The sequence below is a fragment of the Gobio gobio genome, assembly GCF_949357685.1.
Source record: "Gobio gobio genome assembly, chromosome: 7".
NCBI classification, from domain to species: Eukaryota; Metazoa; Chordata; class Actinopteri; order Cypriniformes; family Gobionidae; genus Gobio; species Gobio gobio.
The window spans coordinates 2,839,495-2,856,173 of NC_137103.1; the positions used below are offsets into that span (position 1 = coordinate 2,839,495).

The 16,679-nt window shown below is 41.8% G+C and overlaps 1 protein-coding gene across 2 annotated transcripts in view; it reads right to left on the minus strand.

Annotated features, from left to right (window-relative positions):
- Nucleotides 1–16,679, minus strand: part of kif5aa (kinesin family member 5A, a) — a 33,033-nt gene that overhangs the window by 6,897 nt on the left and 9,457 nt on the right. Inside the window, exons 11-23 of one of the 2 annotated variants that reach the window (XM_079821578.1) lie at nucleotides 14,654–14,802; nucleotides 10,510–10,724; nucleotides 10,342–10,410; nucleotides 8,461–8,667; nucleotides 7,415–7,561; nucleotides 6,286–6,474; nucleotides 5,715–5,832; nucleotides 5,195–5,253; nucleotides 4,922–5,028; nucleotides 3,152–3,253; nucleotides 2,304–2,364; nucleotides 1,460–1,531; nucleotides 1,273–1,377 (exon numbers count right to left, since the gene is read on the minus strand). In XM_079821578.1, the coding sequence (XP_079677704.1) occupies nucleotides 1,273–1,377; nucleotides 1,460–1,531; nucleotides 2,304–2,364; nucleotides 3,152–3,253; nucleotides 4,922–5,028; nucleotides 5,195–5,253; nucleotides 5,715–5,832; nucleotides 6,286–6,474; nucleotides 7,415–7,561; nucleotides 8,461–8,667; nucleotides 10,342–10,410; nucleotides 10,510–10,724; nucleotides 14,654–14,802 (1,600 nt within the window). Of the gene's footprint in view, nucleotides 1–1,272; nucleotides 1,378–1,459; nucleotides 1,532–2,303; nucleotides 2,365–3,151; nucleotides 3,254–4,921; nucleotides 5,029–5,194; nucleotides 5,254–5,714; nucleotides 5,833–6,285; nucleotides 6,475–7,414; nucleotides 7,562–8,460; nucleotides 8,668–10,341; nucleotides 10,411–10,509; nucleotides 10,725–14,623; nucleotides 14,803–16,679 lie in introns of both variants that reach the window. The other variant, XM_079821577.1, reaches the window with a different exon arrangement.

Here is a 16,679-nt window from a genome sequence, read left to right on the forward strand (position 1 = left end):
GAAGACTTGGATAAAACTGATCAGTTCATAAGGATTACTTTTATAAGCTTTTCAGGAGCTTTTTGAAACTTGGAACATTTTGATTGTGTGGACTTTCAATGGATGAACAAAAATGATATATGCATGAATCACATCTGGAAAGGTGTAGTTGTTATTGCTTTGCTCAACCGAAATACAGGTTAAAGCATTCTTATATAAACTGTCACTTTTAAGAGAATACAACATTTTATGCAAAGGCCCCGATATACTCAAAGATATAATCAAAGTCCCTTTAAGTCATTTCACTCGGCAAGTGCATCTCTATGAATGGGGAAACATCAAAATTCTCCAAATCTGTTCGCCAAGCTTACGATTAAATTTCATATTTGAAATCACCAATGAAATCTGACAACAGCTGTTTCATAAATTATGTTTCTAAACACTCGAATCGTGACAAAAAACAGCATTTTTCCAGGCGCAGTCCTAAGTGTGCGTCCATAGGAAGCTCGCGTCTGACAGTTTCTATAGGAACCGGAGCTTCTAACAGCAGTGACGCGATGACTTTACCAATCGCCGATTGGCTCTTATTTAGAAGGCGGGACTTATTACACCATATTGCGTGATGCACTTTCTCCCATTCATAATAATACTAGTGCACCGTTGCTCTAATATATAAGGTCTTTGGATATGTTCGAAGAACGAACTTGTGTGACGTCAATCAGGCCAAAACGAAGATCATTTGGAGTTCGAAACAGCTTGACAAAGCAAAAGTTCGCTCTGGCCGTTAAACACCTCTGAACTCCCATTGGTCCGTGGTGATGATGTAATAAGTTGGTGTGGCTCTGAGGCCCTGGTTCATTTGTTCTGTTCAGTCTGTCGAGGTCAGAAAACATGAACACACTGGAGAGAAGCTTTATACTCGAAACTGAAGCTGTGATTATAATTTAAAGAGACACTGACACTGTTTTTTCATGTTTAATACTGTAAAGCTGTTTGCTTTTAAACAATCCATTATATAAAGTGCTGTAAACGTGACGTGACTGGAGATCTCAGAGCAGGTGCAAACATATCCACATCACTGTGATCAGATGCTTTCTGAACGGCTGTTTTCTACACAACACATATTCATCTAAATGTGGGTGGCATCGGGATTTTCGCTAAAAGTATAATTGCTGCAAAGGTATTTCAACCTTCTTTTTACTCCGAATCAAAGAACAAAAAAGTAGACAAACAAAAAACTTCACCATGAGTATATCGGGGCCTCAAGAATGAATGCACAGAACTGTACCTGACCTGTTTATGAACCTTTGTAAGCTGATCCAGGTTGTTTTCAAGAAAGGATATCTTCTGTTTCTGAGTGTTAGACCCCCCACTATCATCAGGTCCAATTTCTGTACTCTGTGTGAGGAAAACATGTCAGAAAGACACACAAACAGTGGGACATTCAAGCAAAACATCCATGTTGACATGTGGAACCAACTTTTTTAACCCGCGTCGTGAGGTCTTGAACGAACAGCTTGCGCAGGTTGTGGAGGGTCTGGAGTTCCCGAGCCTGAGACAGAGAGAGAAGCATCTGTATGAGCCCACAGACACCAAATACCTGCTTCGGTTATTAACACATTCATGTTCAGGATGACTGACAATCAATGAAAACATATGCTGCATGTTCAAGCACATTAGCAGTTAACAGTAAGAGTTATGCAACAGCTGAGACTCTATACTTCTGGGTTACTACATTATTACACATTATGATTTACCCATCGGGCTTTGCAACAGAGAGGGACTCACTTTGCTTTTAAATCCCACTATTGCCACTCACGCTAAAGTGTATAAAGTCATACAAAATTGTAAGTTGGTTGTGTAAAGTCCATTGACAGGAGGAGTCAATAGCTGTTAATTCTCATTATTTACATCAAATATGGACACATACTTATTCAGTCATATTTGTGATCACAGGACAGCACTTTACAACTCCATTAGGGCTCTCAGTCCAGAAGTGTGCACATTTATTCATTTCTATTCATGTTTTCACTAAATGAAGTGATCTGAGGAGGTTTGAGCGTCTCACTGTACTGCAGCAGAGGGCGCTCACGCACAGATAAACCACAGTTATGATTTAATTTATGACCAAATATGGATATCTGTAAGTCCAGTATCAACAGGATGACAGATGAAACATGAAACAAAATAAATATTTGATTATGACAATAAGTGCTCTGGCTCTATAATATGTCTGTGATCGGCTTTCAGCAAACACTATAATGACTTCATCATGGTGCAGATATTCAGATGAGATTATGTAAAAGAACTGTAGAATAGCTTACAACAGTCTCCTCAAGGCCCTTGAGATCCTGCTTGGACTGCTCGTGTCTCTCCTGCTGAAAGCTGAGGAGAAAACACACACTTTAACACGCATTAAACATTCATTGCACACTGTAGCATCACTTAAAGAGGACCTATCATGCTCTTGTCAAGCGGTAACCTCTTGAAGCCAACACGAAAGTGACTATAACTGCAATTCATCAACTTGCTCCAGAAGAGAGTCAAATCTGTATCTCCCCCATGTTCAAATGGCCAACTTTACAGCAGAAGAACACATGTTTACAGTCTGGGACAAACTGTGCTTTTGGTCTGTACGGCTAACTTTGCCTCAGCTCAACCCCGTCCCACCTCTTTACATTTATTTCCTCATATTCTCCATTGTTGCACCTCCTCTCTTTCCCAGTCTGTCAGTAACGCTCGGTTTACTTCCTGTCTCTATGAAGCCCCTCCTTCTGAAAAGCACACTGTGCTCTGATTGGTCAGCTGGAGCAGTGGGTTGTGATTGGTGTTTGGGAAATGTCCCGCCCCTTACCATAACCGCCAGTTTCAACACACTACTAACTAACTCAAGCAAGCCCCGCCCCTTTATTCTGCATATTAATTATTATAATGAGGAATATTGTGACGTGTTGGTTCCCGGGAGAAAAATCAAGACTCCAATGGAGGCGTTTCAGCAGGTCAGAAACCGTCACACTGATATAGAGAAGAACTGGACCATCACACACTAAAGACAGATGAACATGGACAAAAGCACAATAGGTCCTCTTTAACACTTTAACACTCACAACATGATCAATCAAGCAGTTGCTTTATAATCTCAGTGTATTAATGCAATAGCAGATGAACGTACGACAGCTGCTCCAAGCAGGCGCTCTTAGTGTCATCCTGCATCTTCAGGTTGCTGAAACTGGACCGCACATGAGCCAGCTCCAGCTCCAGAGCCTGATTCTTACTGGAAGACATGTTCCACACCATTAGCAACTCATTTACAGCATTCAGTGATTATACTACAATGTGTGATGCTATCAGAAGGCACTCATACACACTGTATTGCCAAAAGTTTTGTGACGCCTGCCTTTAGATACACATGAGCTGTAATGCCATCCCATTCTCAATCCGTAGGGTTTAATATGGAGTTCAGCTCTAACAGCTCCAGCTCTTCTGGGAAGGCTTTCCTCAAGGTTTAGGAGTGTGTTTATGGGGATTCTTCATTTGTGATGTTGGACGAGAAGGCCTGGCTCTCAGTCTCCGCTCTAATTCATCCCAAAGCTGTTCTATCGGGTTGAGGTCAGGACTCAAGTTCCTCCACACCAAACTCCTCATCCATGTCTTTATGGAGACGCTTTGAGCACTGGTCAGTCATGCTGGGACAGGAAGGGGCCGTCCCCAAACTGGGCCCACAAAGATGGGAGCATGAAATTGTCCAAAATGTCTTGGTGAAGCATTAAGAGTTCCTTTCACTGGAACTAAGGGGCCAAGCCCAACTCCTGAAAAACAAACCAACCCCATAATCCCCCCTCCACCAAACTTCACTTCGTGGCTGAGTTGCTGTTGTTCCCAATCGCTTCCGCTTTGTTATAATCCCACTAACAGTTGAGCGTGGAATATTTAGTAGTGAGGAAATGTCCCGAATGGACTTATTGCACAGATGTCCACCGATCACGGCCCCACGCTTGAGTTCTCTGAGCTCCTGAGAGCGGCCCATTCTCTCACTAATGTGTGTAGAAGCGAACACACACACACACACACACACACACTCCTGAGAGCGGCCCATTCTCTCACTAATGTGTGTAGAAGCGAACACACACACACACACACACACACACACACACACTCCTGAGAGCGGCCCATTCTCTCACTAATGTGTGTAGAAGCGAACACACACACACACACACACTCCTGAGAGCGGCCCATTCTCTCACTAATGTGTGTAGAAGCGAACACACACACACACACACACTCCTGAGAGCGGCCCATTCTCTCACTAATGTGTGTAGAAGCGAACACGCACACACACACACACACACACACTCCTGAGAGCGGCCCATTCTCTCACTAATGTGTGTAGAAGCGAACACACACACACACACACACACTCCTGAGAGCGGCCCATTCTCTCACTAATGTGTGTAGAAGCGAACACACACACACACACACACACACTCCTGAGAGCGGCCCATTCTCTCACTAATGTGTGTAGAAGCGAACACACACACACACACACACACACACACACTCCTGAGAGCGGCCCATTCTCCCACTAATGTGTGTAGAAGAAAACACACACACGCACACGCACACACACTCCTGAGAGCGGCCCATTCTCTCACTAATGTGTGTAGAAGAAAACACACACACACGCACACACACACACTCCTGAGAGCGGCCCATTCTCTCACTAATGTGTGTAGAAGCGAACACACACACACACACACACACACACTCCTGAGAGCGGCCCATTCTCTCACTAATGTGTGTAGAAGTGTCTGCAGGCCTACAGCTTGATTTACACACCTGTGGCCATGAAGGGGTTCAACACCTGAACTCAATGATGTGGAGGGGCGGCACAATACTTTTGGCAATATAGTGTATACAGGAAGTAGTTATAGAACAAACTAACTCGGTAAGGTCGTCAATGAGTCGCTGTTTCTCATTAATCTCGTCCCTCAGGTGGCTGAGCTGCTTCTGGCGAGACTCCGCATGGAGAGATGGACGACCAGCGGGCTTCTGCACAAACACACACAAACACACATTTACACCAATTATATTTCACACACCTTCCTACTGTCCATGTGTTTGACTGCCGTTAGTGACTTATATATGTGTGTGTCCTTTACACTAGTCACACGACTGTATATGTATTAAATACTTGAGCCATGTAAATCCAACTTACTTTCCCATCAGCCTCTCTGTCAGCCTTCTCTCCTCCATCCAGTTCTGCCACATGACTCTCTGATACAAACATGTACACAGAAGCATTAATGTAGCAGTACAGACGTGAGATGAATCTCAAAGCCTCCTTTTGGACAAATTCTCCGGTCATTTGAATGTTTCAGTTCAGTCTATTGGATTTATGGCATCTTTGAAGCTCTGATAAAGGGAACTGGCAAGACCAATCGTTTATAAAATATAAAGCACAGATCTTCAAAACAAAAACAACATGTAACCAAATTCAAGGTTATTTTGGCTGGAAGTGGGTTACTCATAGCCGGACTATATCGGGCCTATAGTTAACCGGGACCCTTTGCTTGCTGGGTATTGGCCTATTTGGAAACCCGCCAGAGCCTGAAGGTCTGTGCAGAGTTTGGAGCTTAGGAAGAGTTTAAAGTGTTACGATTGAGGTTTATAAAAACACTGTGTCTAGGAGATGTGTCTCTAATATGAGATGTGTAATTGTGTGTTTGTGTCCTCACCTGAGTTCTGAATCATGTAAAGTTCTTCACTGAGAGCATCATAATTGTCCTCCAGCTGCCTCTTCTTATGCTCCACGTTCTGCATGTACTCTGTGAGAGAGCGAATCTTTGCCTCATGCTGCTCACACACACACATACAAACACACAAAGACACAAAGTCAACGCCATAGAGAACACACAGCAGCTCTGGGCCAGCAGGAAACACACAAGCATCAGAAAGAGTCATGTCATACACTGGTGTGCAAATCGACGGCCTGATGAAAATGAAGCCAGTCAAACTTGCTTTACTACCAACAAAATCAAGTTAAAATGATGTGGACGGATGGACGGATAGATGGATGGGGCCTTTTATAATGGCAGTCTATGGGATAGGGTTAGGGTTAGGTTGCTAAATGGTTTCTAGGGCGTGGCTTGATAGCGTCACAGTGATCCTGAGAGACTGATTGGTTGCCTGAGTAAAATGAGCCCGCCTCCATGTCTCCATGTACTCAACGGTTCAGGGCTTTCCATATGTTGAAAAGAGAGCATTTGAAGTAACATGACATGACCCATCACACACACACACACACACCTGTGAGATGAGCAGCTGGCAGGAGGACAGCTCTCGGCTGGTCTCCTCCATCTTGCGATGGCACTCGAGCTGCATGTTCTCCAGCTGCCTGCAGCGCTTCACCATCGACTTCACCTCCGACTTGATCTTACTGATGTACAGCCGCGCCACAGTGAACTCCTCCTCGATCGCACCGCTGATCTCCACCGGCTACACACACACACACACACAGAGACATACACATCTGCATCTAAAGGAAAGTCAATCACCATAATGCAGTGGTTCCTAAACTTCTGCCACGCCCCCTTTTGTAAAGAGAACAATATATTCAAGCCCAAATATTCACCTACATGCAATTTTTCTTATGAAAAAATGTAAGTGTAAATGTTTCATGCCTTCATTGGATTACCACTGTATAAATTTGTAATAAATACAATTAAATTAATACATTTAAAGGCACAGTATGTAATTTTCCACCGCTAGCGGTCGCTTATTCAAAACAGGCGTGTCTTGACTCTTGAGTGGGCGGAGCTTTTATTCTGCCGCGAGCGCTTCCGCTTCTTCTGCTCATGCGTGTGTGTGTGTTTGATCCTCTCACACACATGTGAGTGTGTTAAAGTGATGTTGTAACGCTACTATGAGACACTTGTTCACACTGCAGTGAGTGAGATCATATGAGGCGGTAAAACATGGCATTCTGGGTAAATCAACAACAGCAGATTTACACAATCAGACTAACTGTGTTGAGCTGGAGAACAATGAGGAGTTTCTGTCCATCAATGATCCAAACAGTGGCTAATAAAACACAGCAGATATTAAAGCGGCCGCTAGTGTTGCCATGGTTACTGCACAATAACACAGGAGGGCGAACAGGGGATGATGTCACTGATGGGCGGCACACACACACGGGCCGAAAAATCACTGATTTCTCTGGAATTAAATGTTCTTGGAAACATTTGGGATGGTGTACACTAGTCTACACAATTTATAACACTGATCTAGTGGTTTCTGGATATTTTAATCTTACATATTGTGCCTTTAAAAATGAATGTTGGTAATCGGTAGCCACTGACTTCGTCAACTGTCTGATCCTGCAAAATATCTATCCCTTTAAACCATTAAAACCAAATTCAGAAAAAACAATACGTACGAGCTTGATTTCTCCATTGCCGACGATGGAGCTGAACTCGCTGAGGTCCTTCATCAGCCCGTTCAACACCTCAGCGATGCGCTTCCTCTGCTGCGAGCTCACTTCCTGCATTTGAGCAAGCTCCGCCTCCAGCTCCATCAGGTTGGCCTAGAAAGCAATGGAAGCAGTGAACACGCGTCCTTCATTCGCAGTGTGAGATGAGAGTAAGGCAGTGGCGGCTGGTCAATAGACTCCAGAAATATACATGTATACAAAAATGATATAAAAATAAAATAGTTTACTCATACGACGTGCCGGCTGTTAGTAAGAGCCTCAGCATTTAATAAAAACTGGCTTTGATCGGTTAACTATTTTATATGTTCTTCAATATGTTTCATTTTATCTCGTATATTCGTAGTCCAAAAATCTACGGGCAGCTTGTGACCTGAAGCTGGTCTCTAATTGGTTCTTAAAGATCCTCCTCCGGACGCAGGTCGCTGCGCCCCTGGCGAATCAGAATTGGATGCGTGTTATTTTATCCAATCTAATTGGTTCTTGTCACCTGTCAATCAACTTTACGCTCTTGGCCACTAAAGCGAAAGTGCGCGGGCGACACAGTCACGCCGACTACGCCAAAACCTTTAGGATGATCAGTTTCGTAGAGATGGCAGCAGTTAAACCAAATTATTTCACAAAGTGTTCGCTGGAAGAAGAAAAAGGATAAAGGATCCCGAACCGGACCAACATGATTTACAGATCCAGCATCAGCCGGCCAGAGACAGAGGAGCTGCACTCTGAGCTTCACGCGCTTGTTATGAGAAACGTAGGCGGCTGGCTGGATGTGTTGTTAGCAATGAGAAATAAAGGAGAGCAAAATGTATGGTCAAGTAGTCAACATGCTAGTCTGTTGTTGCTGTTTTCTTTTGTTTTTCCTTTCCTCATTCAATTATATGTGGGAAATGAATGCGTAAAAAGATAAAAGTGAAGACACTGTTTTCTCTTTAATGCTTGAATTTAGTCAACATGCATCTTGATACTGCCCCCCCCCAGAAATAATTATCACCAACCATCTTGAGGCTGAGCTGCTCGGCCAGCTGCTTGTTGTGGAGGCTCTTCTCCTCCACCTCCTGACTCTTCTGGTCGTAGTTGACCGCCAGCTCCTCCAGCGCCTGCAGCACCTCCCGCACCTCCGCCTTGGCGCTGTCGCTCTCCATCTGCAGCCGGCCCAGCTCCGTCTGCACCTTATCGCTGTCGCCACGCGTGGAGGCCAGCAACTGCAACACCAACATCCACAGCCAATCACCAGTGCTCATTTCAACAGCAAATTTTGATTTAGTTTTAGTCGTAGTCTTTCAACTAAAATGCCATTTAGTTTTAGTCATATTTTAGTCACCTGAATTGTTTTTAGTTTTAGTCTAGTTTTAGTCGACTAAAATCTAATGAGTTTAGTTCAATTGTAATACATTAAGCATTTAAGCTGACTGTCACTTGAACTGACATTTTGTTTTTGACATTAAAAATACACGAAAGAGAGCACAATTCACTTTTTTAAAAACATCTCTATAGTTTTTATAACTCTGTATTTCTGCTTTAGTTAGTCGGCCATATCAGGTTAAGCTAAAGCTTCAAATAAGTTTTATTTATTTATTTAATTTCAGTTAACATTTATTTGATTTCAAGTAATGAAGATTTGTTTTAATGGTTTTAGTGAACTATTATAACCATGATACTTTATTGAATATGTGTCAAATACTGGTCTTTCCTCCTGACTATGAATTAAATGGGAATTCAATTAAATACAGTTTATTGTGTAACCAAAAACTAATATATAATGCGTGACTTTTAGTCATAAACAAGCTGGAAATACACCAGGACTCTTATTTTGAAATGTCTGCGCCTCTATTGCAGTTGCAGGAGCTCATTCAAGTTCAGATGAGGGAGATCAAATATTAATTGTTACAACCGTCTAAAACATATTACTATATAAACATGGTAAAGTAAACATTGTCATTATTCATCAGCATTAGTTCATAAACACTGGTCTGGCATAAATGTGTGTTATTGACTGATTGAGCCGCTCTGGAGCTGGATTGGGTGTGTGTGTGTGTGTGTGTTATTGATTGAGCCGCTCTGGAGCTGGATTGGGGGTGTGTGAGCCTGTAGATCGTGTGTTTTCCAGCCGTTAGATCAGTTCAGATCAAATGTGCTCATCTGTGACACAGGACATCAGTTCTGACCCCATCTCTTCCCTAATCGACATTTTCGTCAACAAATAAAAAGAAGATGAAATTATTAGGGAGGGACCCTAACATTTTCATCTCGTTTTTATTTGTTGACGAAAATGACGGTTGATTTTCGTCAGAGTTTTTGTCATCCAACACGAAATTAACACAGCCATTAATATAGCCCAAATATCCCTCACAGGTTACACCTCATGACACAGACTAAACCACACTGGACGAGCCACGCTTCGGGTCTTTATAAACAGCAAATAATCCAGTGAAAGTCAGTCGTGTCTGGGATTGAACAGGAAGTTACTTAATGCGATGGAGAGCTATTCAATTGCATGTACATTGAATGGATTTTATGAACTGTAATGTACTTGAAGTGTTCACCTCGCACTAGGAAAATACAAATTATGGGATACTCTGCATCATTACATCCTCAATATAGAAATTTGGAAACATTTGCATGAAACGTTCATGTTGACATTCCTAATTTGCAGCTCATGCAAGTTTAATATCTGCATCCACTAATCTCTCATTTTATTGATCTACTGAAATGCCACATGGTTCTATTTTTGGCCGGATCACTCAATTATTTGGAGAATTGCAACAGTGTGCTGACTTATCTTGACACCTGAATTTAAACAGTTTTTGGGATGTGCATGCCTTCAACAATTATAATATTAACAGTTGAACTGGACAGGTACAAATGTGACCTCTGACCTCATCCTGATCCAGTATCTGCTCCTTCAGCTTCTCCGAAAGCTGACACTGGAGATTGATCTCATCATCCTAGAACACACACACACACACACACAGAGTAGGAGGTCATCAATAAAGCCCTGTTTAGCATCTACACACACTATCTGCAGTTATTCTGCAGGGATTCACCTTATCGTCCAGCTGGCGGTAGAGTTTGCGGATCTCTTCCTCATATTTCTGCCGCTCTTCCTCCGAGATCCGCACCACAATAGAGGAGGAGTCGGAGTCTCTCTCCCGCTCGCGCTGGCGCTCCGACGCTCTCTCGTTATCCAGAGCCGTCTCCTCACTGACGTCCAGCTTCACCACATCTGCATCGGCCTGCTCCGTCTCTGGGACATTCTCTCCTGTGGAGAAAACATCAACATAACATCAACTTTTAACTGGTATTTGAGGAAGAATACCAGGAAGGGATGTGATGTAATTACATCAGACACATAACGTTAAATCACATACAGAAATAAGCATGACCTCAGAGCTTACATAACCGTAGACATTTATTGATTAATCCATGAAAGGCCCTGTCCCTTTAAAGGAACACGCCGACTTTTTGGGTCTTTATCTTATTCCCTGCATCCCCCAGAGTTAGATCAGTCCATACACACCGTTCTCATCTCCGTGTGTGCCATAACTCTGTCTGACGCACCCACCGCTAGCCTAGCTTAGCACAAAGACTGGATGTAAACAGCTCCAACTAGCCTAGCTTAGCACAAAGACTGGAGGTAAACGGCTCCAGCTAGCCTAGCTTAGCACAAAGACTGGATGTAAACAGCTCCAACTAGCCTAGCTTAGCACAAAGACTGGAGGTAAATGGCTTCAGCTAGCCCAGCTTAGCACAAAGACAGGATGTAAACAGCTCCAGCTAGCCTACTGCTCAATAAGTGACAAAATAACACCAACATTTTCCTATTTACATGTTGTGATGTGTAACTATAGTTACAACGTGTACTAAGACCGACGGAAAATGAGAAGTTGTGATTTTCTAGACTGATATGGCAGGAACTGTTCTCTCGTTCCTGCGTTATGATCAAGAGCTGTGAGCCGTCCCATGAGTGCAGCGGCGCAATGATATTATACAGCGCCTGAAAATAGGCTAACTTCCGTCAACATAATCAACGTGACAACCTGCTTGCACACAGAGTGCTGGGACTATTTTCAGGTGCTGTGTAATATCATTGCGCCGCTGCACTCATGGGACGGCAGTACATTTTCTCGATTATTACGCAGGAATGAGAGAATAGTTCCTAGCCATTTCAGTTCTATCAGAAAAATTTTCATTTTCCGTCGGTCTTAGTACACAATGAACTATACACATCACAACATGCAAATGTTATCTTGTCACTTATTGAGCAGAAGGCTAGCTGGAGCCATTTACCTCCAGTCTTTGTGCTAAGCTAGGCTAGCGGTGGGTGCGTCAGACAGAGTTATGGCACACACAGAGATGAGAACGGTGTGTATGGACTTATCTAACTCTGGGGGATACAGGGAATAAGATAAAGACCCAAAATTTCGACGTGTTCCTTTAAGAAACGTCATATAAATTAGAAGGAGTGCCACAAAATTGGATGACTAGTAATTTCCTACAACTTAATTCTGAAAAAAACAGAGATTCTAATTATTGGACAAAAAAGCTCCACAAGTAGTAACCTAGAATACTGTCTAACACTTGATGCTCTGTCCAGTCCTCGTCGTCAGTGAGGAACCTGGGTGTGCTCTTTGATACCAATCTCTCACACACACACACACACACACACACACACACACACACACACACACACACACACACACACACACACACACACACACACACACACACACACACACACACACACACACACACACACACACACACACACACACACACACACACACACTCGTGGTCAGTGAGGAACCTGGGTGTGCTCTTTGATACCAATCTCTCATTTGAAAGCCACGTTTCTAGCATCTGTAAAACTGCATTCTACCATCTTAAAAATATATCACCTCAAGGCTAGATTATTGTAATGCTCTACTGGGTGGTTGCCCTGCTCGCTTAATAAATAAACTCCAGCTGGTCCAAAGCGCAGCAGCTCCAGTTCTTACTAGAACCAGGAAGTATGACCATATTAGCCCAGTTCTGTCAACACTGCACTGGCTGCCTATTAAACATTGCATACATTTTAAAATCTTGCTTATTACTTACAAAGCACTAAATGGTTTAGCTCCAGTACTTTGAGCGAGCTCTTAACACATTATACTCCATCACGTCTACTGCGCTCTCTGAACTCTGGCCAGTTGATCATACAGAGAATATCGAAATCAACTGCAGGCGGTCGATCCTTTTCCTATTTAGCTCCTAAACTCTGGAACAGTCTTCCTAACATTGCTCGGGAAGCACACACACTAGAATAAGGAACCATCTTAGGCCATGTCCACACTAACACGCATCTTTTTCTCTCCGTTTTGGCCTTCCGTCCACACTGAGACGGCGTTTTTATTAACGAAAACAAAGCTTTTTGAAAACGCTCTCCAAAGTGGATACATTTGAAACCGCTGTTTTCATGTTGTAGAGTGGACTGTGAAGACGGAGGTATTGGAAATTACGCATGTTTAGTCATGTGACACATATTGAACCGATAGATTTTCATGTTTATACCACTATTGTGCCAGTTGTGTGCTGTTCACTTTCACACAGTTGCTAAAATATGTTACTTTACACACTCTTCATATCGCAGTCCTGCAAAGATGACAGAACATATACTCACATTTGCCGTCATGTGGCAAAAACATGAGAGGATATGTGTTTTAGACCAAACATATCCATATATAACGGTGACTGAGAGCGAGCCGGACGCATCAGTGAATGCTGAGGGATTTTGCTCAATAACATGATCCTGTCAGAGAACTTTATGATGTCTGTTTCGTCTGTAAATCTCAGTGAGCTTTTATGAGGGTTTGCACATGCGCCGTGAGTTTGGTGTTTCTGACATTTCAGTGTGAACACTTGAAGACACCAGTGTGGACGGAGAACGTTTTGAAACGAAAACTCGGATTAAGTAGACGTAGCCTTTGTGTAAATCCCTTTTCAATCCCACTGCTCTGCATATTTTGTATGCGTCTTTTATCTGACACACTGAGGCCCCGTCCACATGGAGATGTGTTTTGTATATGTAAAAATGTTGTATCATTTTGGCGTTTCGTCCACATGGATCCGCCATTTTATTTTCTGAAAACACTATTTTTGGAAAAAAATGTTTATCATTTTAGCGTTTCGTCCACACGGATCCGCCATTTTATTTTCTGAAAACACTATTTTTGGAAAAAAAAATTATCATTTTGGCGTTTCGTCCACACGGATCCGCCATTTTATTTTCTGAAAACACTATTTTTGGAAAAAATGTTGTATCAATTTAACGTTTCGTCCACACGGATCCGCCATTTTATTTTCTGAAAACACTATTTTTGGAAAAAATGTTGTATCAATTTAACGTTTCGTCCACACGGATCCGCCATTTTATTTTCTGAAAACTATTTTTTTATTTTATTTATCATTTTGGCGTTTCGTCCACACGGATCTGCCATTTTTTTTCTGAAAACACTATTTTTTGAAAAATAAAATGATCATTTGGCGTTTCGTCCACACGGATCCGCCATTTTATTTTCTGAAAACACTATTTAAAAAAAAAAAAAATTATCATTTTGCCGTTTCGTCCACACGGATCCACCATTTTATTTTCTGAAAACACTATTTAAAAAAAAAAAAAATTATCATTTTGCCATTATCATTATCATCTGGCATGTATACTACATAATTTTGAGTTGGTTTCAGTGGTTTCGTGTGTACGCAGATAATTCTGGAGACGAGGGGGAAAAACGTGTAGGGAAAGCTCTGGCTCCGTGTGGATGTGGCCTCAGTTCTGTCATTTCTCTCTTCTAAGAGCTGATGATCTGAGTCAGGTGTGTTAATTAAGAGAGAAGGATGTGTAGAGCGGTGGATCCCCAGGACCAGGACTGAAAACCACTGCCTTCGCGTATTGTTAAGCTGCATAGCACACCAAAAACACATGTCAAAACGATAGGGAATCTCTCTCTGTTTCACTGTGTCATCCCGAGGTCAGCAGGTCAGTCTGATCCGGTCAGATGTTGGACTGTCAACCAGATCTGACCACAACACTGGCCTCTTCAACCAGCAGAGACTGTAGATTGCGCTGAAATTTGGAATCACACTGTTGACACATTGTAAAGTTAATATATAAATCAAACTGACTTGAGTCATCAGAGCAGAGCAAAGGCTCACCGCTGCGCCAGCGCCGCAGCTCCAGCTCCAGCCTCTGGATGGTGTCCCTCAGGCTCTTGCTCTTCTCCTTCTCTTTCTCGTACTTCCTCTTCCACTGCTCCGCCGTCAGCTCCAGGTTAATGGAGGCCGAGTTCTTGATGGTCTTAGCACTGCAACACACACACGGGTCTCAGTCTCATAAATCACCACTGCATTGCAATTCCTTTCCTACTCACCACAATTCATAACTCAACCTACAGTCTGCCATTGACTTACACTGACCGACTGTTCAACACTCAAAAACAATAAGTGCTTTCCACACAGAGGGTCAAGGGTCAGACTGGGTCATTTCTCTTTTTATTTAAAGGAATTAATTAACTAACGGATTTAAAGAGATCTAAGGGAATAAAGAAAAACAAAGGTCTTCTTGTAGTTGTGAAGTAATCAATTTACAAAATAATATTTAAAATATGCCCACATGGACTCTTAGTCTAATAATGTTCCTTGTCTCATCACATTCAGTTATGAATTACATGAATTGTGTAAATGATAGCATATTTTCAATTCAAAATTGCGAAATTTGATGAATAGAAAAAGTTGAGTATTTTGCGTAGCTCGTTGAACATTTCGTAAAAATGTTTTACTATCGTAAAACAGTTGTCAGATATGTTTGGCTACTTCTTACCAAACACTTTTTCACATTTAAACCTAAAGTGTTGCGTTGGAATTCACACTCATCTTCTGTGAACCGTTAGATTGTTCAAAGTTCGCAAAGATCATGATAAAATGTGTTAATAAAAGAGAAGAGATTGTGTTTTAAACCGTATATATTGTTTTCTGTGAGATATTCACTGCTTATTACGTCTGTCTGTGACAAAAATAAATGAGTGGATTTGAGCTGAATTTAAATACAGTTGACCTGAAAATTTACGTGGCCATTGGTTTTCGTATCAGTATGAAAAATAAAGCATTTATTCAAATTGTGAGCTGTTAATATTCAGAAAGCGATCTGTGTCAATCACTGCAATATTCTGCATTCTCACGATTATCATCTCTTCACATTGCAGTGAATCTCTTATTTGCATGTACAGTTTACCGGCTATAATGACAGAATCACCAACGTGTAGACCTGGCGTCTTCAGCGCATCGACTCATTTAAACGCCTCTGATTGGCTGTTGCGTTCAACAGACATGTCTGCGATTGGCTACAATGCTCAACACTGCAAAGCGCATTGTAAGTAGTCATGCTTTGATGCAAAAAATATAAATATAATGCTGTAATATGCACTTTAATCATGCCAACTGTTATCGTATGCACAATGCTTTCTCAGATTGATTGTTCACCTTTATGAGGAAGACTATGATCATTCGGGCTTCAGGCCCATTAGCCCACCCCTGGATATGACTGCAATATTTTTTTCCCCAAGTGAACAGTGCTTTCATTTTTTTATGTAAGCCTGCTAAAAAAATGGAACAAACTAAGTAATCAAATATAAAAATAAAACACTGTTTCACTTTTATTATTATTAAAGCTACTAAAGTTATTCAGCAGTGAGTGATTTTCTCTTTGTCTGTTGTTGTTTGATTAATATTAATGACAGACGGCAACAGGAATATTAGGCTACTGTCACTTTAAGAGAGAATGTACAGATCCAATATACTTTCCCAACTGTTTATGTTCACTTAAGACATAATAGACCATATATATGTATACGTAGATGCCCCATTCGACCTCTCCAGAATGGAGATTTTAGAACGGCCAACACACGTCAAAGCCCAGCGTGATTTAAATTCCCGAAGAAAAATTGGATCACCTTTCACAGGTGACAATGTGTTGGTTTGTGTTTTCATATTTTAAATAAATGTATAATAATTTATCATTTTGACTCATAATTTCTCATTTTCCCTGTTCTTAAAAATGGTTTAAAATTGTGATGTTGATCATTTTATGATGGTTTTCTAGGATGTTTTTTGAGAATTTAAGCTTTCAGATAATACCTATGATGATTACTTAAAACATGGGTTGAATAAATAGGCTATATTGATG